Raw genomic sequence first — 23,116 nt, 5'->3', positions numbered from 1 at the left:
TTTTCCTATAACGCATATCCGAATATCGGGAAGATATGGCTGTGCAAAATGTCCCGAAATATCCCTCCAGGTCTTAACAAACATATATGTGTTACTATAAAATTAACAAAGACGTGACTCGTTTTGCTCAATAAACCTCCATACTGGTTAGATTCCTGGTATAGAATCAGCACGCGCGTATATACACACTGTGTTATTTGGAACTCAACCTACAGTTTTTGCAGTCTATAGTGCATGTCGGCAAACTCATGCCTTGACAACGTAAAGTGATGTGACAAAAACGCGTTCGAGCGTTCGGCAAGGTTGCAAAAACTGTTTCACCTTACATATGATTACCGGGAATCGTGATGCCTTCTGCCAAAGCCGACAGCGCTGAAGGCCTAGAATTTGTTTTGGTCTTCCATTTTCGCTGGTGTCGGTTATTAGAAGCTGACTGTTCCTTTTGTTCGAATGCTTACATGAGAAGCTGACGCCTAGCTCCGACTCTTCGCGCTCCGCACAGGACCGGCTTCGCAAGGAATGGGGTGGCGCCGGCAATGTTTCTCCCGTAGCGGTATCCAAAACTATACTTTCATTGGCACCATGAGCTAGTGTATGCGATTTTAAGCCTATTATTATGATAAAAAGTTACCCACACGCCAATTCTGGTGCGGACAAGCATCAGACGTTGACCGAGCGCAAAGAAACAGCAGGGAGAGCGATCCTGAGTGAAGCAGACGACAAACGCGAGAATCCCTAAGCTGACGTCACGGAGGCGCGCTTCGCAGCGCCGCCTGTGTTCGCGCTCACCGCCAATAGGGAAACCAGGGAACGTCCAAGCTTGAGAGGCCTGGTTCCGTTAGCGGTTCTCAATTCTTATATATCCTCCCCCAAAGAGATCGTCGTTGGAGTTGGTGAAGAGCAAAAAAAAAAATTAAAATTAGGCTTAATATTACTAATACGCAGATGAAACTTGCAACCTACATGCCTGGGTGTTGATGCACAAAATCCTTTTAATTGAAAAGCACAGTAGCTTTTTCGTTTTTGCTTTTATATTCAATTTACGCCATTATTTGAGACTTTATAGTAACTTTTTACAGCCGTTGGCGGACGTTATTCGGACTTGTACATCCGTTTCTAGATGTCCACTGTACGTCCGAAAATGTACGTCCATACACGGACGTACAGTGGCCGTCCAAACTGGGCCTTGGATGTTCGGCTGTATTTCGGACGTCCCACGGACGTGCGTGGTTGCTTGGGTTGCTGAATGTGTCCAACGTTGGCCCACATTCGGCAGCATTGTCACCACGTTGTGTAACGTTGCCTAACGTTACGCAACATTGGCAACACGGCAGAAACGTTGCGGCAACAATTTGTGCTACTAGGGGTGCTATACTGCGACAGGACACTTCTTGATCTCATCTGCCGATATAAATTTCTGCCGCCCCCTGCCACGCTTGCCTTCTCTAGTGATACACTAGCTGTTACCCTTAATGACCAGCGGTTAGCTTGTCTTCGCATATTACATGCCCTGCCCAAGCAACCACGGACGTCCGTGGGACGTCCGAAATACAGCCGGACATCCAAGGCCCAGTTTGGACTGCCGCTGTACGTCCATGTTTGGACGTACATTTTCGGACGTACAGTGGACATCCAGAAACGGATGTACAAGTCCGAATGACACCTGCCAACGGACGTAAAAATTACTATGAAGCATCAAATAATGGCGTAAATTGAATATAAAAGCAAAAGATTTTGTACATCAACACCCTGGCTTAGCCCTCATTCACACAGCCGTCACTTCTCCGTCGCGGCACCGTTACATCAACAGAAAGCGACGTTGACGGAACGGAAAAGTGTTCAGACTGGATCTACACGGAAGCTTTCCGTCAGATTACAGGGTCGTCACTGCCTAGTGATCAGTTCAGCCTAAATAAGCGTTTTTAATCTGAAAAGTAAAGAAAATGGTTTGTGCTCACTTTTCGCGAAATTTAGCCGCAAAAATTTGTTTTCTGATTAGCTGGATAAGTGCGGGGCATGGTCCCGTCACTTTGACGTGGCGGAAACGTAGAGCTCGGCCTCCCGTCACCGTCGCACCGTTTTCGGCGAGAAATCGGCCGAAAAACAGCGCCCATGACGGAAGACGGTGACGTGACGGTGACGTGACGGGGTGAAAAACGGCTGTGAAAATGAGGGCTTATAGGTTGCAAGTTTCATCTGCATATTTAAGCCTAATTTTTTAATTTTTTGAAGCATTTCACCAACTCCAATGATGATCTCTTTGGGGAAGGATATACAGTAATACCTCGTTAACTCGAAGTCGTAAAAACCAGGGAAAATTTCGAGATAAACGGATTTTCGAGATAAGCAAAGTTGCGCTATAATCGCCGGGAAAAATGAGCGCTCTTCAGAAAAATCACTGCTACTTACCGGCTCTTCAGCGGCAGTTTCTAATCCTTCTTCTCGTGCAGGTTTAAAAGAGAAAAAAATAACATACAAGAGACTTTAACCGGCTGGGTTTTGCCGCACTGCCATTTTATTTAGCAGAAAAAAACTGCCTAATGCTCGTCTGCTTTGCGGTCGTGCTCGGGCCTAGGAAGGCGTCCTCCAGCTGCTTGGCGCATCGCATCAGTCGATCTTCCCCGCCGCTGCACTCAATCTTATTTCGAAGCAAGCGCAGCAAATTTCTCGTCTCAGAAGATGTCGGCACCTCTCGAGGTGGTTCGTCATCGCCGTCGTCTCCGCCGTCCCCTATGTTAGTGGCCGTTTGAACGATTTCGGCGTCCGTCATTTCTCCGGCCAGCGCCACATCCTGCTCACACAGCGCGTACTCCAGAAAAGTCACGTCATTTTCGGCGGCACCGTTACCTGTAAGCTTGATGACCTCTTGACAAAGTTCCTCACAGTCTGTGAAGTCGCGTGACTTCATCGCGCGAATCTTGTGAAATGGTCCGGCGGCGGAATTTTCGTTCCACTCCCAGTCAAGATTTCGAGTTATCCGCAATCCGACCGAAAAATACTTCAAGATAAAGGGAAAAATATACATGGGACGTATAGGAAAATGTTCGGTGCCGCGGAAAATTTCGACTTAGCCGATTTTTCGAGATATGCGAGTTCGAGTTAACGAGGTACTATTACTGTATAAGAATTGAGAACTGCTAACGAAACATGTGAAGCAAGTTCACTGTGTTCATGTATGCCGTCTGCCTGGTAGTGCGTTAGCCTTGCGCAGTGTACTGTACTATTCGTTGTAAGAAAATTAGCTTCTCGTTATACAAATCTGGAAATTTTTAGTGAACATCCAAAATACAGCCAATTTCGGACGTCCAACTGGACGTACGGAAGTGTTAAAACCGGACGTCCAACGGATGTACATAGTACGTCCATCGGCTTTGAAATGACGTCTGGTAGAGCCGGAATGGACGTACAGTGGACGTCCGTCGGCCGTCCGGTGGTTGCTTGGGACGCCCATTAATTTGTACTAATTTATACGAATACTGAAGATTAAAAAATCCCACATGAAGATTAAAAAATACCAACTTGACATGCCAAGTTGTGTGTAGTGACAACTTCATGTGGACGTCCTTTGGCTGGGACCAACGCCGCCTGTATAATCATTGGCTAACGCGTGAGGGAAAAATGGCCAAACAGCCACTCTCCTGTTGCTCTCTCCTACTCTTTCCGGCTCCATAGCCTTCCTACGTGCTTTCATGTCCGCCGGCCAGCGCCGCTTCTCGGAAACTATGCAAAATAGTTGACAGTTCGTTTAGCGTTCCCCAGGCAGTGCTCCTACGCCTTCTTATTGTTTTTCACCATGCCTGTCTGTCTTGGTCTGTCGCAGATAAAACCGCCTTTGCCATGAAGCAAAATCACTTGTGCTGCCGCACGCTGATGCCGGCTTTGCGCACTTATCTATTTGGATCACGGGCTCCGAAATTTTCTGAGTAGGGCATCCCCCTCTCTCTCCTCCGCATTTAGGTCTTGTTTTGTCCTCGCTGTTCACACTCTGCTTCGGTTCGCACTTTGAAAATTGAGGACTGTACTCTAGATGCGCCCGGACAGCGTGGCGGGACCCTCAGCTGCTTACCCTTTGGTTTCTGTAATCTTCTGAAATTTACAAGCAAGTGATATTTTTGGAAAATAATGGTAGAAGTGAGCACCGGAACGAAAGATGTGAACGCAATTTTTTCTTCCCTAAATCTTCCAAAATGAAAAATATCACTAAAATAATGGTTGCACCATCTGAAGATATCGTTTTTCTGTTTTCCATTTGTCTACCGGACAATTAATATGTTCTTACACTATTTTAGTTCCGCCTCCGTCAAAATTATCTTTGGAAAAATGCACCAAGTATGAAGCGAGCGACACGTTGAACGAAATGTCCAGTCCGCCCTAGAACTACTGCCCCGTCGCGGCTAAGATGTGAGCAAAACGGCTCTTAAAACCCAAAAGGCAAGCTGACAGACACACATCGTAGAAGTGGGTGCAGCGTTGGCGACTCGCGAGCAGTGATGTAAGGCGAGATGTCCACCGGCGCGTGCCACATAGCGGATGAGTGCCTGAACTAAGCGTCCCTTCCCTTCCCACTGAAAAGCGCGCGACGCGTTAGGCAATGTTTATACAGCCGGCGTTGCTGGGACTATGAATCGACCTTCTTTGATCATGACAGAAGGTTGAGTTCCCTACTGCCTGTGGTATTCATGAAAAAGAGCAGACAACCTGTAGCAAAATAAATAGGGTATTTTTTCAGGTTTTAGAGGGACAGACAACCGATTTTTGTCGCGTATATGTTCTCTTTTGGCACCATTTGGTTTGACACCACCTGTGCCGGTGGTCACTCTTCTTGTTTTACGAGAGCTTTCAGCTTAAATCACTAATTCACTTCATTACGTTCAACAAAATAGGTGCTAAATTGACAGCCACCCGTCACCGAAACTCAGCGGCTAATACCCATGCTCAGCTGTCATTCGATGCATTTGAACCAAATGCCATGTGCCTCAATTGAACGGTGTCGAATAATATTCAAAATCCACCGTGCCCTGCCAATGTTTACTTACCACGTGACATCAGCACTACCGTTTCTGTACCATAGGTCTACATGATACATTTCCTTGTATAAAAATCATTGCCACTGCATCAGAGATTAAAATTAATCGAAATTTCACAGGTTCCTTTCTGTTACCAATTCTGAATCACTCGCAGCAGAAAAGGCCTCGAAGAGGTTGTGTTCCCCCTCTTGCGCTGAATCTGGGAAGCCTACGAAACCAAGCAACACTTGCGAGTTGAAACGAGACGTCGTTTATTGGAATCGCAAAGTAATTATATTATATCTATGTCATCGTCATCATTGGCACCACAAAAAAGCATACAGCAACAGAACACACAGAACTGCCAACTGCCTCCCGAAGTCATAACCAAGCACTAGCATTGCGTGACCAGGCCGTGACAAAAACGGGTCGCAATGCGCAAGCGTATAGATTTGGAACAGCAGAGATTCTATAACAAGAACAAAAAATGTACAAGTGTGTAAATATACAGTGTTCCTGTGTAAACCCAAACATGCACTCTTAAAAAAAGTTGCTAAATAAAGGGAAAAAAAATCCGGAAAAGTTTTGTTTGCGTGATATAAATGCAATGCAAAGCAAATTATTCTGGCTGGAAACTTTTTTATTTTCCTGCACGCTGCAAGCTTTTATCACATATGGGAAAGAAGTGGGTTTCTTAACATTCGCGCTGTTTTGTTTCTCAAACGCATCTGTCACAGGCAGCTCCAAATCAGTTGAAAAAGAAGCAAATATTCATCTCTTCCGACCCATACCAGGCATGCTGCACTGCTTCCGTAAACTCTTGATAAGTTTTTCGCGTAAATCCTTGCCTGGTTTACGCCTGAACAGCTTGAAGATGTGTCAATGGGCTTCGACGATACACAAAGAATGGAAGCAACTGTTAACAGAGCAATGCAATGCTACCATTATCCTAAAGTAATATAAATAATCTTAACATAACTGTTGTTTTTGTCTGCATGCGAAAGGCCCAGGAATTCTCAAACTGAAAGAAATACGCAGTTTTTATGAGTCGAAGCTGCGTTGAGACCATGGAGAGAATTTTTGTGCATGAGTTCAAATGACAGCCCTAGGTAGGCGGTTGTCCTGGGCTTCAAATCCGACCAGAACTGGAAAATTTCTAAGAAAGCTCTGCAGCTTTACTCAGTAGCTGTTCCCTGCATTTAAGGGGGATAATAAATCGTCCCCCCGCATTCAAGTATCATACACGCCAGCATTTGTCCCTCGCAATGACCAAGAAGGCATTGTTGGCATTTCCATGATAGGAGCCCCAGGCATGGTCTCTACATGAAGATAAGCAGCCAACCATATTTTAGGCCGAGCATTCAAGGGGCCAAGAAAGCCATCCTTCTCTGTGTTCCTCGACACACCGTGAAAGCTGTAATCGGGTCAGTGGAGTGGAAGGTGCATACGGATTTTCTCAATATCTGCTTTGCTTTTGTTGCTGTTCTCAAAGCAGTTACTTCTACATTTTCCCAACTAAAATGGAGCCGGTCAAAAGTGGCCCAACAGTCTTTCCAACAACGCATCTGCCAATGGGGAGTGCACGAAACCTCAACAGTTTTTCAAGCGACTTTCAAGCTGCTTGCATGGTAATTTTCCTCAGATGTTTCAAACTTTTGAAGTTTAAGGGGGACTCGCCTGATAACGTTCACATGGCACTCAATCATTCACGGCGCACAGGCTTAAAAAGAACCGTGTATGGATGCAAACTTTCTCACAGATACGTGAAAATGTTCCGAATGGCCTAGTTTGCTTCTTTTAGAAATATATCATTTCTTTACTGGAGTAGAATTGAACAGGAAACACCTTTTGGCTTATCAAGCTTCCACTGGACGGCACTAGCGGTCTAGCGAGCGAGAGTTTCGTTTGTTTATTTCAAGTAAAGTGGTGACATATTTCCGAAATAAGTAAAATAGGCTGTTTGGAGAATTTTTATGGATCTGCAAAACTCTTCCTACTGATGCATGATGGTTTTTAAGCCCGTGGGTCACCAAGGAGCAAGTCCTATAGGAATGTTCACAGGCGAGTCCCTCCTAACGCTCCAGAGCTGGGGCTCAGCTATGAGGTGCACCGTACTGGAATGCTCCGGATGATTTTTTACCACCTGGGCAGGGGTAGTGACACCAATTTTTTGGGCTATGTTATTACGCAGTTTGCTTCCCTCACTCAACTGAATGCCCTAGCTAAGCTACGAACGGCCTGCGACTCGTGGAACATACTTTAATTTGATGTCGTTTATAGTGCCGACGGAACATGTGGAGTGGCGTGGAAAATGTACGTCAGCATGACAATACTCCACGATACGGTGAAGAAGGTGACGTAGTCACAAGCCTCCGACGTTCGGCAGAAACTCGTGACGTCACTTCACACGCGCCCACGAACTGATGTACGTAGCCCAGAAAAAACTGCTTTACAGAAAAACGTTCCTGCCAAAAACGAAGTTCCACACGCGGGAAAGGAGCTGATATTATAGCCTACAATCGCAACAGAAGTCGCCATCAGGAGCGTTATTGAAAGCGGCCATCCAATATCTGCCACAATAGTGGGCCTAAACGCCTTTGCACATCTCGGCCGGTCAGCTCCGGCATCAGGGCTGTCGGAACACCACCTCCACCGGCCTCTGCCGTGTTTAGACGTCCGCACAAAGAGGTGAAATTACGGCGTGGTTCTCTCATACGCGCCCCCCGCAATGGGAGTGATGGAAACCGAAACTGGCAGTTTTCAGGCCATTCTGTGCAATTAATTATCAGGCATATGAACTGCTGTTTCGGGTTTTCCAGGCCATAAGCACCCACAGAAGCAATAAAAAGGGAACATGAAAATTTGGCGACCGTACTCCTTTTAAGCATGCGTGAAAATCTTGACACGTGAGCGTTTTCACTTCTATCCAGCTCAAAAGTGGCCGCTGTGGCCAGGAATAGAACCCGCCTCGCTTACATGCTCCATGGCCACAATCTAACACATAGGTGCACTCTCTGAACATGTTCTAAGGGCCTTCCTGAGGCCCTTTTGAGGAGCGTCGCTACTGCTGTCATAGTAAGACCTCGTTACAAGAGACACTGTTACAAGAGACACTTGGTTATAAGAGACATTTGAATGAGAACGGTTTTTGTTGGTTTTCCTCTGTTCCCCATGTTAGCAACATCACATACAAGAGACCTTGGCTACAAGAGACACGTCTCTTGGGTCCCTTGAGTGTCTCTTGTACCGAGGTTTTACTGTATAGCCTGCAGTGGCAGCAGTTTGAAAAAATACCATGTAAAATAAATTACAAGGCAAGCTTTTGTTGTTATTTCCCTGTTGTTGGTAACCACAGAAGCCATTACAGGCCAGCCGATATGAGAGAATGCCTTTGTAATGCATTTTATGTGCAACACATCTTTTTTCTTCTTAATTTTTCTTTTATAATTTGATGTTGCAATCGAATCGCCTCTATGTTGACCGAGGCATTTTGAAATGCATAGGCAGGCCGTCCCATATTTTTAGTACTGTGCTGGCGGTCTTGAACTAATAGATGGCTTCAGAAGAATATAGTTGATATCCCTAAAGACGAACCCTTTCGTATGGTTTTGTTGTTTTCGAGGTGTTGTGTGGCTTGTTAGTGGAATTTGAATGTTCACAACTCCAGATCTTCCGCAGAACAGATGGCATGCGACGAGCTGAATACAACGCCCTGATCACAAAGAAAGTAGTTCTGACGACTGACGGGCTGGGAAACTTTTCTGACACTGGTAGGCGAGTGGAAGAGAATGAGCCAATAACGCATGAATGGATGTGCTGGAAATGCCTTCTGGATGCGTGCGGGGCAGAAAATGCTTTTGTGGGTGGCACTGTCAAAGATGCGAGGTTTCCTCCATTCGCCAGGGCAGAATAGTTCTGGGTGGTTTGTGGGCAGTCCAGGAGTTTTCTCGAGATAGGAATTCCATGGGCAAAAGAAAAATGTCGATGGATAGAAGCACTCATAGGCAGCCTGGCCAATATTACAAACAGAGGAGGCACATGATGAGCACAGCATTTTTTTCGGAGCTGACAGGTTTCCTACACCCAACGAATAAAGGTATTCTTTTTTGGTTTGGTTTACTTGCATTACATACACGGTACCAATTTATTTCTTTTCTTGGCACAGCCCAAAGTCATTTCTCATGTTATAACTGAACTGTGCGAAGACGATATTTTGCACGAAGAGAACATATTCACTGCAAAAGCGCTGTTTGAGTCAAGTTGCAACATTGCACCTCAAACCAGAACAGCAGAGCGGCATTCATCAGTCACAATCCAGTTTTGTGACTGAAATTCAGTTTTTTCAAGTGGCGCATGACTTAAAAAGCAAAACCCAAAAGCCAGGGCCTGAAAGCTGTACAAGGCTAATACCCGCGTTGCTGGCCAACTCCAGTGTTCAGAATTTCAAAGCGCTTTCCCCCAAGGACGAACAGAAAAAATGGAGAGATACAGAACAGTTCTCCAGTTTGAGTCCAGCACTGGAGGCACACGCTTCAGAGTGCACTCTGTTTTTCCTCAAAGGACACCGCAGTGTCATGCTGCAAGTGTGGGGTCGCTGCCACTTCAGCGAGCACCGGTGCAGCCTCCAGACTTGGTGAAATGAGCACCCCTGTTGGCGCAAGTGGTGCCACCTCGCGGTGCCAGTGAGAAGAAGCGCTCGGTGCTGGCTGGACGCCCGTCAGAGCTGTGTGGGGGCTCCCTCGCACAGAGCCCCGAATGGGCTCGGCTCACTGCACTACGGAATGCGTCGAGGCAGGGAGGGTGGTGGTGGTGGTGACTAGAGTCGCTGGATCTCAAAGAGCCGCACCTCCGTGTCGTACCAGATGGGGGGGTCCACGTTCCTGGCACAGGCAGAAAAAGAAGGAAAGATGGAGCTTTGCACATCTGTGTAACTCTGAGAGCAGAGCTGAAGGACCTGAACATTTACGGCGCAGTACACAAATCAGGACAGAGGGAAGAAACGGAACGAGGCGACCGCTGGCATGCCAACCAGTTGTTAACAAGGCTGCCGCAGCCACAGCACAATCGCAGAGAGAGAGCGACCCAGAGGAACGCACCTGAGATAGATGAGCCCCCACATGTAGGTGCGGAACCACATGGTGGTGCCTGCATTGGACTGGTACTTGCGGATGAGGATCGGGTGGGGTACGGGCAGCAGGCCCACCAGGGTGCCGTGCTGCAGGAAGCGCAGGATCTCGCTCTCGTCCGTCAGGCCCCTGAGTACGTCGTGAGAGGGACGTAGGGGGGACGTTGAGGGGACGTTGGGGGGAACAGCGGAGACGCTCGGGCTCACTTGTCGATGCAGATCTTCTCCACCTGGGGGACGAGCACCTGCAGGAGGCGCATGATGGTCTGCAGGGGCAGCTTCTGCTTCCACGAGGACACCCACTCGGCCGTCGGCCCACGCCACTCCTCCGGGGCATCCCCGCTGGCCCCACGCGTCAGGGAACCACCGCCCTTGGATGCCTGCAAGGGGGTGCAGCGGCCTCACTTGTAGCTGCTGCGGCCCAGGGGCATCAGACTGGTGCGATTTACACAGACTACTCGAAAGCATTTCACAACGTGTGCCATCAAAAACTACCTCCTCAACCTGAGTGCCTTTCTGAAGGACTTGGTTAGATTGCAGATCATTTGTGGTTGCAATCTGAATTCATTGCTTTCAGCCAGGTGCAGTCATTCAGTTTGGAAACCCTGTCCGGCGAACCACAAGGCTCTGTGCTCGGGCCTCTCTTATTTATTACATTTATCAATGCTGCTGTACAAGTTATCTCTGGAACATTTGTAGACTTTTTCTTTCCACTGCAAACCACAACCACCACCACCACCAGGTTTGTATGCTGATGATTGCTTGTTGTATAACTCTATCACCAAAACTCAAGACCAGTCAGTGCTTGACAATGTATTCTCGCTATTTTCCCAAAGGAGTTACAGGCGGCACATGCCCGTAAATTACAAGAAAGCTGTAGCTATGACTTTCTTTAATAAAAAACAGCCTCTATGTTTCACATAGAACTACAATAGATGCACCCTAACTTGTGTGAGTGAATTTCAATATTTTACACATCCATTTGAACTTTAATGAAGCAAACATGTAGTTCAGATTAGTTGCCAAGCTCTACAGAAAATTTTAGATTAAAAAAAATTCCACAAAAAAGTGCAAGTTAACAGCGTACAAGTCTTTGGTGAGAGTGATGCTCAAGTATGCCTCAGTGGTTTGGTCTCCTCATCTTCAGCAAGGTAAAATTAGGCTGGAATTTGTACAAAAAAAGGCAGTATGGTTAAAGGGGTCCTGAAAAAAATCGTCCGCTGATACATGGATGCACACATAACGAAATAATGCGATGTACTAGAAAGCACCTTCTTCAAGAGTCTTATTAAAGCAATGAGTATTAGCTGAGAAATTGTAAATAGAAAATTGCCCATTGTTGCCATGTCGCGTTTTCTCCACTTCTCAGCATTGTTTGTCCTCGCTGTTGACACTGTTGACAGCACACGAGCGTCCCCTCCCATGATGCTTCACTTCTCAAAGGTGGCGTCTCCAGCCATTTCCGGTTATGTGCTCTGCTGGCTACACATTGCGATGGCTACCATCGGCGGCACATTGAGACGACATGCTCTTCGAGACGCACGGGGAGGTTCATACGTGTCTTGTTTTCTTTCACTTAGTGCTCGCGTACTGTTGATTCGAAAAGTGCTGACTTACATACTGCCCCATTGGTGCAGGCCTTGTTTTGCGGTCTTGCGGTAATTCCTGCCGGCGGCATGTCAAAATGGCATTTGAAAACGGCAGAGAACCTGCACACGTGTAAACGTGCCGCAGGAAGTGCTAATTAACCAAAGGTGCCGCCGCAACGCTCCGATGCTGGCCAGACGACACCTTTTTTCGCCGCAAGTGTGAGAAAAAAGCCGTCCAATAGCAGGATCTCTGCTGCATGACGCACATGGCAGGATCAGTGGCGTACATGAAAATGGCGGTGCCTAAAAGCACGCAGGAAAAGGTGGGAAAGGCGCGGCAAACTTTGCAATGGCAGTGTGAGCTTTCCGCTGCATGTAAAGAAGGTACACTTGGCGCAGATGAAGTTGACCACCCAACCTAACGACTGTGCTTGTTCGTTTAGTGTGTCCAAAATGCCTTTCAAGACCCTTTTACCTGTTGCGACTGAGACTTTTCGCCAACTTTGTAAGCTCATTTGCTGTCACTTCATTCACTAGAACGCTGCCATACACGAGCATGTGATCTTGTTGTGCAAGACTGCAAACATGACTAGCATTCACGAGCCGTCACTTTTGGCTGATTTAGCACTGGCCACAATGCATAGCACAGATGCTATGAGCATTTTATCCTTCACATGTCACCTGGACTGCTTCAAATTTTATTTTTTTTCCCACGCACAGTGGAACTATGGAACAACAACCTTGATGGTGCTTTGCTTAAACTAAACACCGAAGAATTTGGGAAGAATCTCATGTGTTAGCCACAAACTGCGTGCACTGTTGTCTACTTCTGTGTATTTTCATCACCCACTCCAGGGATGTCCCGGCAACAAAACAGCAATATTTGTAAATAATATAAATTAAACAGCAGCTGATGATTACTATACTCCCGAATGCGAAATTTGTGCACCGCGCAAACTCCAGTTTTCCCGGTCACGGCGCTTGCTGCTGTGCCTTGGGAAGTGATCGCGTGATCAGCGAATGCACGGCAGCGCATGCTACTTTGCCGTTATCTCGCCGCGCTTCGCAGCTGCCGAGCATGTTGTTGCAAATCATGTGTGAACCTCCCGTGCAAATGTAACGCGGTTCAAATGAGCCATGGGCAGGGGAGGAGCGTCTGGCGAAAGTGTGAGGGGGAGGCAGTGAGAGAGGCGTCGCCACAGCTGCGCATGCCAGCCTCCCCACCACATTCTGCCCGACGCTCCTGTCCGTTTTCTTTCTGCCTTGGGTGTCTCGTTTGCTTGCTCGGTTACATGGGCATCGCCTTCGCCACTCTGCCGCCAAACACCTGTACCGGGCGCCAGAGTTCTGTGCACTACATGTGTTATGTCGTCTCAGGTTAGCCATGTGTGCATGTGTGAGGGCTAGGAAGAAAAAAACAAAACGCAGTCCCACCCAGTGTGAAATCTGCTGGAACAGCAGAGTTCTCTTTCGCCGGCGTTCACCCATCAACGGCAGCGGCATCGCCACCACGCAAATTCTCCGGCAGCCAAACGTCGGCTGCAGGAGGGAGAGGAACCTGCCCCTGCGAGACTACTGTGCCCTGTATTGGCAGGTCTGGGAACCTGCTCACACTCCTGTGTGACGCCAGACCTTCAGCAGACGGACGAAAAAGTTCAATTTACTACAGCTCCGTCGTTGAAAAAGGTGTTCAGATTTGGGGAAGCCATTACAGCGGCTCCTCCGCACTTGGAGCCTGTGGTGTAATTACTCCACTATAAATCTAAATTAGCCATCTTTATATAAAACGCACTAGAAAGTTCCACCGAATACACATGTTCAACAACCTCTCCACAACATTTACAAGACCGAGACACCTGCCTTAAATCCTTGAGCCACCTAAAAAGACCATTGTTACTTGCTGGATATTGTATGCAGTCAAAAACCTAGTCAGCCCCAAATAACTGCACTCCGTTTTATTAATGTTCTAAAGCTCCATTCACTAAAGATCTCCATGTATCCACGTTTTCTTATACCTACCAAGCTGAACACTAAATGTGCCATCACAAGGCACAATCTATGCGTGTCTGCATGGCTGTAGCTAGAAATGTTTTTTGGAGGGGGTTATGAGTTATCGTTATGAGTTATCGAAATAGCACTAAGTCTCACTTACACACTGCCTGGAAAGCATTTCAGAGTGGGTTCGCACCCTAGAACCCCCCCTCTGGCGTATGTGTAGGAAGGTTTTTCTCTACTAAAAACAAATTGAAAGCCAGCGCTTGTCCGTTCTGTCTTGTTTCGCCCTCTCTAGTCCCCGAGTTTTCGTGCTGCTCCCCCCCCCCTCCCCCTCAGGCAAGAAGAAAGCAGCAGAAGAGAAGCGCCGACCTTTGACCCTGCCGTCTTCTCCGTGGGGCTGGAGGCCGTGCTCCCAGTCGGAGAGGCTGCCGGGTGCGCCTGCTCCGTCATTTTCTCCAGGCCTGCACGAGCAAGAAGTACCACTAATAGTACCGCTAGTACCAAGTAGTACCACTTATTAGTACAGTGGAACCCCGATAATGCCACTTTCAAGAACTCATTTAAACAACTACATTTAATGTGTTTTCGCGTGATTTGTGAACCTTTAGCTAAAATCCCAAGTTTATAAAAAAAAAAAAAAAGAAAGAAGAGCCGCCCATTTTGTGCCCCCTCTTCTCCCCAGCGTCCGAGGTAGCCCGCCAGCCAAGCGCCTCACAGGCGTGAGATGAAGGCGACGTGGTCGAGCAAACTGAGAGGGGAAAAGGCGAGAGTGCCAAGGCCAAGCGAAATGAACGACAGTACCTGACGGCGATAGACAAAAGGCGGCAAGCAAAGAAAGGAGCAAGTAAAGAAACAACGCCGCTTTGAACGACACTGATTAGCTGAGAGCAGAGATAGAGGGAGAGAGAGCGTTGTGAAAGGAAGAAATGTGGATTGAGCGGGCGAGGAAAGCGCGTGATTTGATTTGATTGTGGGGTTTAACGCGCCGACGCAACGCAGGCGATGAGGCGCGCCGTAGTGGAGGGCTCCGGATTAATTTTGACCACCTGGGGATCTTTATCGTGCGCCGAAATCTCGTACACACGGGCGTTTTTGCTTTTCGCCTCCATCAGAAAAGCGGCCGCCGCGGCCGGGAATCGAACCCGCAACCTCGTGCTCAGCAGCGCAACGCCTTAGCCACTGAGCCACCGCGGCGGGTAAAGCGCGTGTTTGGTCACCGCCGTGGGGTTGCATCTATACAGGTTTTCGCGCTCGTCTGCTCGATGGGAGCTTCAAATCCATGGTCTGCCGGCCACCTGGACTTTGACTTGTTGCGGTTGGCACGTTGGCGTCCTGCTGCCGTGTGGGGCCACCACAGGTTAACTCCTCCCGCTTGCGAGTACCCGCCTGCTTGCTTGCGCCTGTCCAGCAAGTGGTATGGCCCGCCTGCGGACTTTTCCACATCAGGCAGTGGCAAACAGCTGTTAAAGGAGCCAGGAAGACAAAATACAGGTTGGGTTTATTACAAAGACTGCTTAGTCCCGACAACAATGATACCAATATCACCGCAATCTTCGAACAAATAACGGAGATATTAAAGAAAACGTGTGAAGCAGTCGCGACCCCCTAGCCAATGTCCTGCAACTTTTTTATGACGTCATGGAACCTTGTTTGCGCGATTGGCGGCCGCCTAACTGATCTGTTGTGACGACATGACTGGACGTCTGTAATGGGGCCTCTAGGTCCATTTGACCGCATCACTTGAATGCTAACGTGCAGTTAACGCACTGAAAATTATGCAGTCACTCCTTGGACGGCGTGGGCTCCGCGTGCCCTGACTTGTTTCCTCTGTGGCTACCCCTTGGTAGCCGCTGCCGCTGGAGGTCCCTGATGCCAGCGTTCGACGTGCGTGGTAATCCCTTGGGCGGCGGGATTCCTCGGTGGCTACCCCCTGGTAGCCGCTGCCACTGGAGGTTCCAGGTAGGCCCGGCTCGAACGTAGCCTTTCGGGGCTGTCGAGACGAAGGTCGACGGAGCGTGGACGTTGGCCGCAGGTGCCCAACCGCTGCAGCTGGGCCCACGAAGACACGGGTTCGTGGTGTGCCTAGGATGACGGTGCCAATGCGAAGTTGGCCCGCTCCCACCCAGGCTCGGATGGCATGGTCGATGGCCTGGCCACGTCCCCCTGGCTCCTTCCTTGGAAGCTCACGTGCTCCTGCCGCCTCCCGGCCTCTAGCCTCTTGCTCTTCTCTTTGTGCGCCCCGCTTTTATCCCCTCGGGGCTCTCTCGTGGCGCGCTCTCATCGGCTTCTTGCCTTTTCCATGTCCATACATGGCCATCACGCCACTGGTCTCCTGTGCGGCCTTCTCTGGTTGGCCGACCAGTGCGCTGCCCTATTTGCCCATGATGCCTCGGTGTTTCGGCGCTGGCGCTCGCTCATTGGTGCGCTCCTGGCGTGCACTTCAAATTCCCGTTCCTTTGTTCTTTTCGTCCCCTCTTTGGGGGTTTTGATGCCTCCCCTCTCGGGGGGTGCCCTTGATGCCCGACACCCACCAGGGTCCACCGTATGAAGCGAACCACGTGCACCCGAGCATCTTATCATCGGGGTTTTTAATGCACTGTTTCTATGGGGAGTTTGCTGGGACCACGGTGATCCGTCATAAGAAGCGGGTCGTCATAAGACTGGGGACGTATCAGTGGGGTTCCACTGCACTGCTTTTTTGGCACCCCCACCCCCAGGGGACAGCACATCACAGCATTTGGACGTCAAGTCTATATTTGATTCCAAAAATGCCTTGTCTGGGAATTTTTCGGGATTCGGAGACGGGCGGGAACTCGGGCTACCTGGTTCACTGCGAGAGCTACATCGAAGTGAAGAAGCAAGCAGAGACGACAGACATTTTGTTCACCTGTTGCTTCCCCATTTTGTCATGTCTTCCTTGCCTTTGCTACATACTGAGGTTCTGAGTGGGTGGTCGGATAGATGTGACACTCCACTGCTTGCGACATTTTATGTGCTGTGAAAGCATTATTGCAACACCTGTCTAAGAATCATGCGTGTCTAAGAATCACTATCCCAAATGAGACGTGTAATCGCACCGTCACCCACTGATCGAAGTACCACAATGCTTCACGAAGAGCAACTTCATGAATCTACTCCTCCTTTTTTTTGTCTCCCATTGCGTGGATGGATGCAAAGTTCTGCCAGCTTGCTCTCTTCCTCTCCATAGTGGCTAATAATTTGTTACTGTTTTCGAATTTTTTGCATCTTTGAATGGAGCAGAACCGAAGTCTAGTTCCTTCAAAACGAAACAAAGTCGTATTTTCTCTTCATGGCGCCTTTAAAACTAGATAGTGCGATTCGTAAGCAACAAAGGTGACCAGCAGGCTAATGGGAAAAATCAGAGATAAAAAATTTTGCCAATCATTGTGACAGCGGGTCATGATGAGCGTGCATGCATCCTGGCCAATCATGACGACTGACATCACAGTCATTTTCCATCAATGCACATAATCAATATCACAATGACAATGGCTCTCAACTTGCGTAGAAGCATTTGCTTTTAGGCAGTCAAACATTGTGACATTTCACTTCCAAATCACTGCACGCTGGGCACTTCTGATGCGATGCGGAACTTCATCTGAACATGGTGATAGCTAGGTTTCTCTCCAGACCTAACCGACCTAAAGGATACTAAAACACCCCCATTTATGAAAAGAATGCGTATAACTGATATACACGAGCCTTTTTCAAAAAAAAAAACTAACAAAAAAAAAAGGTAGAAGTGCACAAAGAAAGGCAGCCCTACTGGGCCTCAAACCCTGTCTCTATGCGGGAGAAGCCATAAGCTCATTTCAGCAATTGATCAGCAATTGGAACAGTGTTAAAGCTAACCACTAGATGGTGACTGGTGCAACGGGTAGTGCCTAGCCTGCAGTGTCTCGGAAACAAAATGCCGCGCAAGCGCCATTTTGCACGGCGTCAAAGAATGAGCAGCGCACGTGGTGTGGCTGCCAGGCTGGCGTTGAGTCCGATGGCCGGAGCGGTCTCCTCCGCTCCTGGTTTGGGCTCCGACGGGTCCGAGGCCGTGCTCGGAACGTTGGGCTGCTCCTCTCCGGGCGTGGTGGGGACGTTGGGCACGGAACTGCTGTTGCTTCCCCCTCCTGCGCCACTTCCCCCTCCCCCTCCTCCACCCCTGGAGCGCCGGCTGAGCGAGCGCTCGATGGTGCCCTGCTCCGTGGGCAGGTTGGCCAGCGCGTGGAACACGTGCCGCTTGCGGATCACCGTGTACACCAGGTTCGAGTTGCCTGTGGGGAGGACGAGCCAAGTCAAAGTCAGAGTCGAAGCCAAAGCCAAGTCAAGTGATCAATCACCTTTAACAGTTAGGTCCACTGCCGGGCTAGCACCTCCAACCACTCTTCTGCTGCTTGAGTCCATTCTTTGTCAAGTCTAATACGCCAGTCACGCGGCACATCTAATGACATTGAGAGCCAAAGTCATTCGCTCTAACGAGAATACCGAACGACATTTGAGGCGAATGACATTCGGTGGCTAACTGAGGTCTCGGACCTCTGTTAGCGGCCAAATGAGTAGTCTCGACAGCAGCGGAGTGTCACTAGAGAAGAAAATTCAGCAATAAACCAAAGAATACTGTTTCTGAAACTGTCAGTAAACTTATATTTTCTTCTTTGTGTTATTGTTCAGATAAAGAAAGACAAACAAGTACTAAGAAAAAAGGAAATCTCATCCACAGTGCGTTCGCTACCCTAATACACATTTTTTGCAGACTTGTCTCAGCTTGTGATGTCTACTGATGTCACCTAAACCGGTGATTTTCTTATTTTTATTTTTAAAAATACCATCCTTTGTTATGTTTTAAAAAAAAATATTGTGCGTGAAAACATTCTGCGAGGTCGCTAATCATCACCACTATCCCAATTAAATTGCATTTGTTTTGCTGCGTAGACCCGCACGGCTTATCCGATTGTCATTAACAGCTAATGTCATTCACTTTGAATGACATTACATGTGCCGTGTGACAGGGGTATAAGTCAAGACCGGACAAATGCACAGGTACCATTGTGATTCTCGGCTGGTGTGTATTTAATGAGCCATGTACTTCTTACGGCCTCTGCTGAAGTCCTTAGCTAAAGAAGTCCAGCTGCCTACCCATGTCTGCAACAACACATTCAAAAGCGTAGCAGCCGCAAAAGCCGCTTAACACTCACGAAATAATACGTGTCTGGCATTTCATTGAAGAGAACCTCAGAGGGAAACTAAACTTACATCCAAAGTAACCTCAAACGAAAATAAAAGTCATGTCTGACATAAAGCAAAGTAAGAATTAGAGTTACATGTAAGGAAAAAATTTAAATTCCCTGTAATGGAACCAAAACGTTAAGTACCATCACATGTTACGTTCAAAACGTTATTGTCATGCTCCACTTTAACAAAATCTATTACTGCTACACCAAGGGCTGGTACACTGGTTGCAATCCAAGGACTGACAATATGCTTTCAGCTTGGTCAAGTAATGTACACCGACTTCCTTTCATACGAACGCTGCTGAAGCGAGATCGGTTGCTGTCCTCGTTTTTTGTCTTTTATATGATTTATGGAAATTGGTTTAATAAGAAAGGACTTCTTGCTACATGTGACACGAAAACAGAGGGAAAAGATAGAGTTCACGACACAGAACATCTTGCCGCAGCTTGGGTCATGGTAAGAAGAAAGTTGATATGGCACAGGGTCAGATGTACTTTTAGCAGACGCAATTATTACATGGTACAGTGGAAACCCGATAATACGACTTTCAAGGGGTACGGGTAAATTCCACCCCAGTAGATGGCCCCGTGTGACAGGTGGTCTAAGAACTTGTTTAAAAAACTACACCTAGTGCATTCTCTCGTAATTTGCAAACTCCTACATGAAATCCCAAGTTAACAATGAAGCAGAACACCACAGAAGCGTTTATTTTGTGCCCCCCTCTCCATCACGGCGTCTGTGCTAGCCTGCCAGCCTTGCCCCGCACGCGTGCAAGGCAAACTGGGAAGGCCGCCGCGGCCGAGCCAATCGAGAGGGGAAAAGGCGAGAGTGGTACACTGCCAGGGCCAAGTGAGATGAATGAGGGTAGGAGGCGACGATGAGGAACGAAGCGGCAACGCGGCTTTGAAAGACACTGATGGGCAGAGAGCAGAGACAGAGGGGGAGAGAGAGCGTTGTGAAAGGAAGCAGCATGGATAGAGCGGGCGAGGAAAGCGGGTGTTCCGTCATCCCCGTGGAGTTGCAGCGCACGCGTTTTCACGTTTGTTGGATCGGTGGGAGCTACAAATTGCTGGTCCGCCAGCCAGCCGGACTTTGACTTGTCGCAGTTGGCGCATCAGCATTATGCTGCCACGTGGAACCGTGGAAGTGTTAAGCTCCCACCCCCCTGCCCGCTTGAGCCCGTTCCCCAAGTGGTTGGGCCTGCCGTGGACTGTTTAACTTAGCACATCCGGCAGCATCAAACGGGGCTTTAGAAATGAAGGTCAGGACGAGGCTGCGAAGCGGTGAAAAAGGTGGGAAAAATGCCGGTTCATACCCACCAGGGTCCATCGTATGAAGCAGACTGTGTGCACCCGAGTATTTTATATTTGGGGTTTCTGATGAATTGTTTCTATGGGCAGTCCGCCGGGACTGTGGTGATGTGATTGATTTGATTGCAGGGTTTAACGTGCTGACGCAATGCAGGCGATGAGGGGCGCCGTAGTGGAAGGCCCCGGATAAATTTTGACCACCTGGGGACCCTTAACGTGCGCCGAAATCTCAACACACGGGCGTCTTTGTTTTTCGCCTCCATCAGAAAAGCGGCCGCCACGGCCGAGAATCGAACCAGCGACCTGACCGCGGTGATCCGTTGTAAGAAGTGGGTTGTAAAACCGGTGGACGTATTATCGGGGTTCCACTCCGGTAAAATGAATGCCTTGGTATTCTTTCACTCCTTTCTATATCTGCAAACAAGGTACACAGAAAAGAATAAAGCTTGGGGCGTTGTTAGGGGTGTTTTGTTCATGTGTCAATGAAAAATATGTGCAAAAGACTTTTCTTAAGAGAACATTTTAGCTTCAATATTCCATGGGAGTCATTTCATCAGCCTCTGCAATTGAGCTCAGCATGGAGGGTTTCCCGAAGAAAATTTCAGTCCTGCATTAAATGCCTTTAATGAGCCAGGTTTTGTAGTTAAAACATTTGAAGAATTTTTTTTCATGGAAACGAATAAAAGGAGGTAAAGGCGCTGATTTTAGTACCACGAATAAGTCTAAAGGGCCCCCTTTGCCCTGTGCTGCATCACCTTTCTTCTTAGCACGAGCCAGGCTACACAGCTTCTGTCTTGGCACCTGACTTCTATGCCTTTTGTTATGCGTGTCGCAAATAGCAAGAAGGGCTTTCTTATCAAAACAAATCTCCATAAATAATTCGAGAGGCAAACAAAAAGATTCAGTACCGGCCGTTGAACCCAATTAGGTCACCACACCAGCCTCGATAAAAAAGGAACATGCTCTAGAACATCCCCCAACTTTCAAGCATAGCTGTGACTGCATCCATGTACTGCACCAGTGCTGCACCAGTGCTGTACCAGACAACAATGTACTGATTCTTGGTACTTTCATACTGATGTCAAATATGGGCCAGGAAGTGGAGCACTATGATAATGTTGCTTACTGTATTTACATGATTGTAGGTTGACCCTTTTTTTTCAAATTTGACAATCCAATGATAGGGGGTCGAACTAGAATTGAAATCGAGCCGTGTACTGCTAAAAACGGCAAGAGAAATGAGAAATCAGCAGTGCTACGAGCTGGGGACAGCTTTGCACCCCCGTTTCCATGGTTATGGTCGAAGCTCAGAGTATTAATTTACCACTGCATACATTCTGGTGTAAATAAAGGTGATGCCGACTTTGAAAGTTGGCTTTCCCAATCTGTGCCCTTTGTCCAATGTACTTAGGGAAACTAACCTCCCACCACCGCGTTCGGAAGTGTACTGAACAATGTGATGTGATCGTGGCTACATTAGTGCCGTGCATTGAATCGAGGGATTCGCTGATACTCATTTTGTTTATTAGAGACGAACAAAATGCTTCTTGAATGCGAGTAATGTACTCACTAATAAAAGGAAATTGCACGCGGCTGCTTCCGTCAGCCGTCATGTTGTTTGTTTTGGCACGGCCCCTCGATCAAGCGCACGCAAGGTGCGGCCTGCCGCGTCGCGCCGCTGCCTATGGGCGAGCGCGTCTCGGCGGAGTTGACAGTTGCGGCCGTTGTTTTCAGTGAGGGCGCTACCGTCCGGGGACGAGTCGGAGAGCCGGCCGCGCTGTCGAACCGCGCTTTCGGCGGGAACGGGAGCACGACAGTTAGCGCATAGTTTGCGTTCGTGCGCACATCCCCTCGAACTCATGTGGTGCGGATGTGAAACGTGATTGTTGCGATCAGTGAGTCATTATTCTGTGTGCGTTTAGTGACATTAAGTCTCGTGCAAGCGGCGCGATGCCGCGCAACTGCTGTGTGCCGCTCTGCGACGCGAACGCCAAAAAAGACCCCGGAGTGCGGTACCACGAGTTTCCTAGCAACACGGAACGTCGTGAGGCGTGGTTGAAGAATATTTCTCGCGAAGGACTAGCAGGAAGAGGGAGTAAATGGCAACCAAGTGACTGGTCGCTGGTATGCTCTAGGCATTTTTTAGAAAGCGACTACAGGACAAACACGAAGGTAAGGATTTTACTTCCGACCGCCGTACCCACCGTGTTTCCTAACTACCCAGAGTACATGCAGAAAGGAGCTGCGAACCCCAGAAAACGCCGCAAATGTAACTCTGATTTTGATGCAAGTACCTGCCCAAGAGAGAGCCCCAGCGAAGGTTCCCTGCCTGATAACAATGATATAGAAGCGCTCGCTCCTGACTTCCTCGCAGAAAAGTGCGCAGAAAGTACGTTTTCAACTGATGTGGGGTGCCAAACCACCGTGGACATCTCGCGCATCTTAGAGGAGAACAAGAAAACAGAGGCTCGACTAAAAAAAAAGATATCTCGCCAATTAAACGACCTGCAAAGATTGCAGAGCGAACTGGACGAACTGAAAGACCGCCTTCGATCGTATGAAAACGACAAGGCAATTCAAGCTTTCGTGCAGGTTTTGGAAACTGCAAAAGAGGGCGACAAATCTGCTCGCTTTATTAGTAACCAAGTTGCCAATTTCAACAAGCAAAAGCCCTCCTACTGCGAAGAAATACTGCGCGAATGTGTGCTTTGGAAAGCATGCTCGCAAAAGGGGTATGAACACTTGCGCGCTAGAGGTCTTTTGAAGCTACCATGTCGTTCCACACTTCAAAAGTATGTGGGGAACTCGACCGGTGAGGTTGGTGTGACCTCCTTGATAAAGGAGCGC

At 48.3% G+C, this 23,116-nt stretch overlaps 1 protein-coding gene across 1 annotated transcript in view; it reads right to left on the bottom strand.

Moving 5' to 3' along the window:
• Positions 1 to 5,261: 5,261 nt before the first annotated feature.
• Positions 5,262 to 23,116, bottom strand: part of LOC144160954 (protein HID1) — a 74,371-nt gene continuing 56,516 nt past the window's right edge. The window contains exons 15-19 of the mRNA XM_077692028.1: positions 17,696 to 18,001; positions 14,085 to 14,176; positions 10,339 to 10,511; positions 10,103 to 10,261; positions 5,262 to 9,886 (exon numbers count right to left, since the gene is read on the bottom strand). Coding sequence (XP_077548154.1) covers positions 9,823 to 9,886; positions 10,103 to 10,261; positions 10,339 to 10,511; positions 14,085 to 14,176; positions 17,696 to 18,001 — 794 coding nt within the window. The 3' untranslated portion in view covers positions 5,262 to 9,822. The remainder of the gene's footprint in view (positions 9,887 to 10,102; positions 10,262 to 10,338; positions 10,512 to 14,084; positions 14,177 to 17,695; positions 18,002 to 23,116) is intronic.

The sequence above is a fragment of the Haemaphysalis longicornis genome, unplaced genomic scaffold (genome assembly GCF_048455015.1).
Source record: "Haemaphysalis longicornis isolate Haplotype H1 unplaced genomic scaffold, Haemaphysalis longicornis Haplotype H1 scaffold_11, whole genome shotgun sequence".
NCBI lineage: Eukaryota > Metazoa > Arthropoda > Arachnida > Ixodida > Ixodidae > Haemaphysalis > Haemaphysalis longicornis.
The sequence above is the reverse complement of the archived record's forward strand: the minus strand, read 5'-3'. Positions and strand labels throughout refer to the sequence as shown.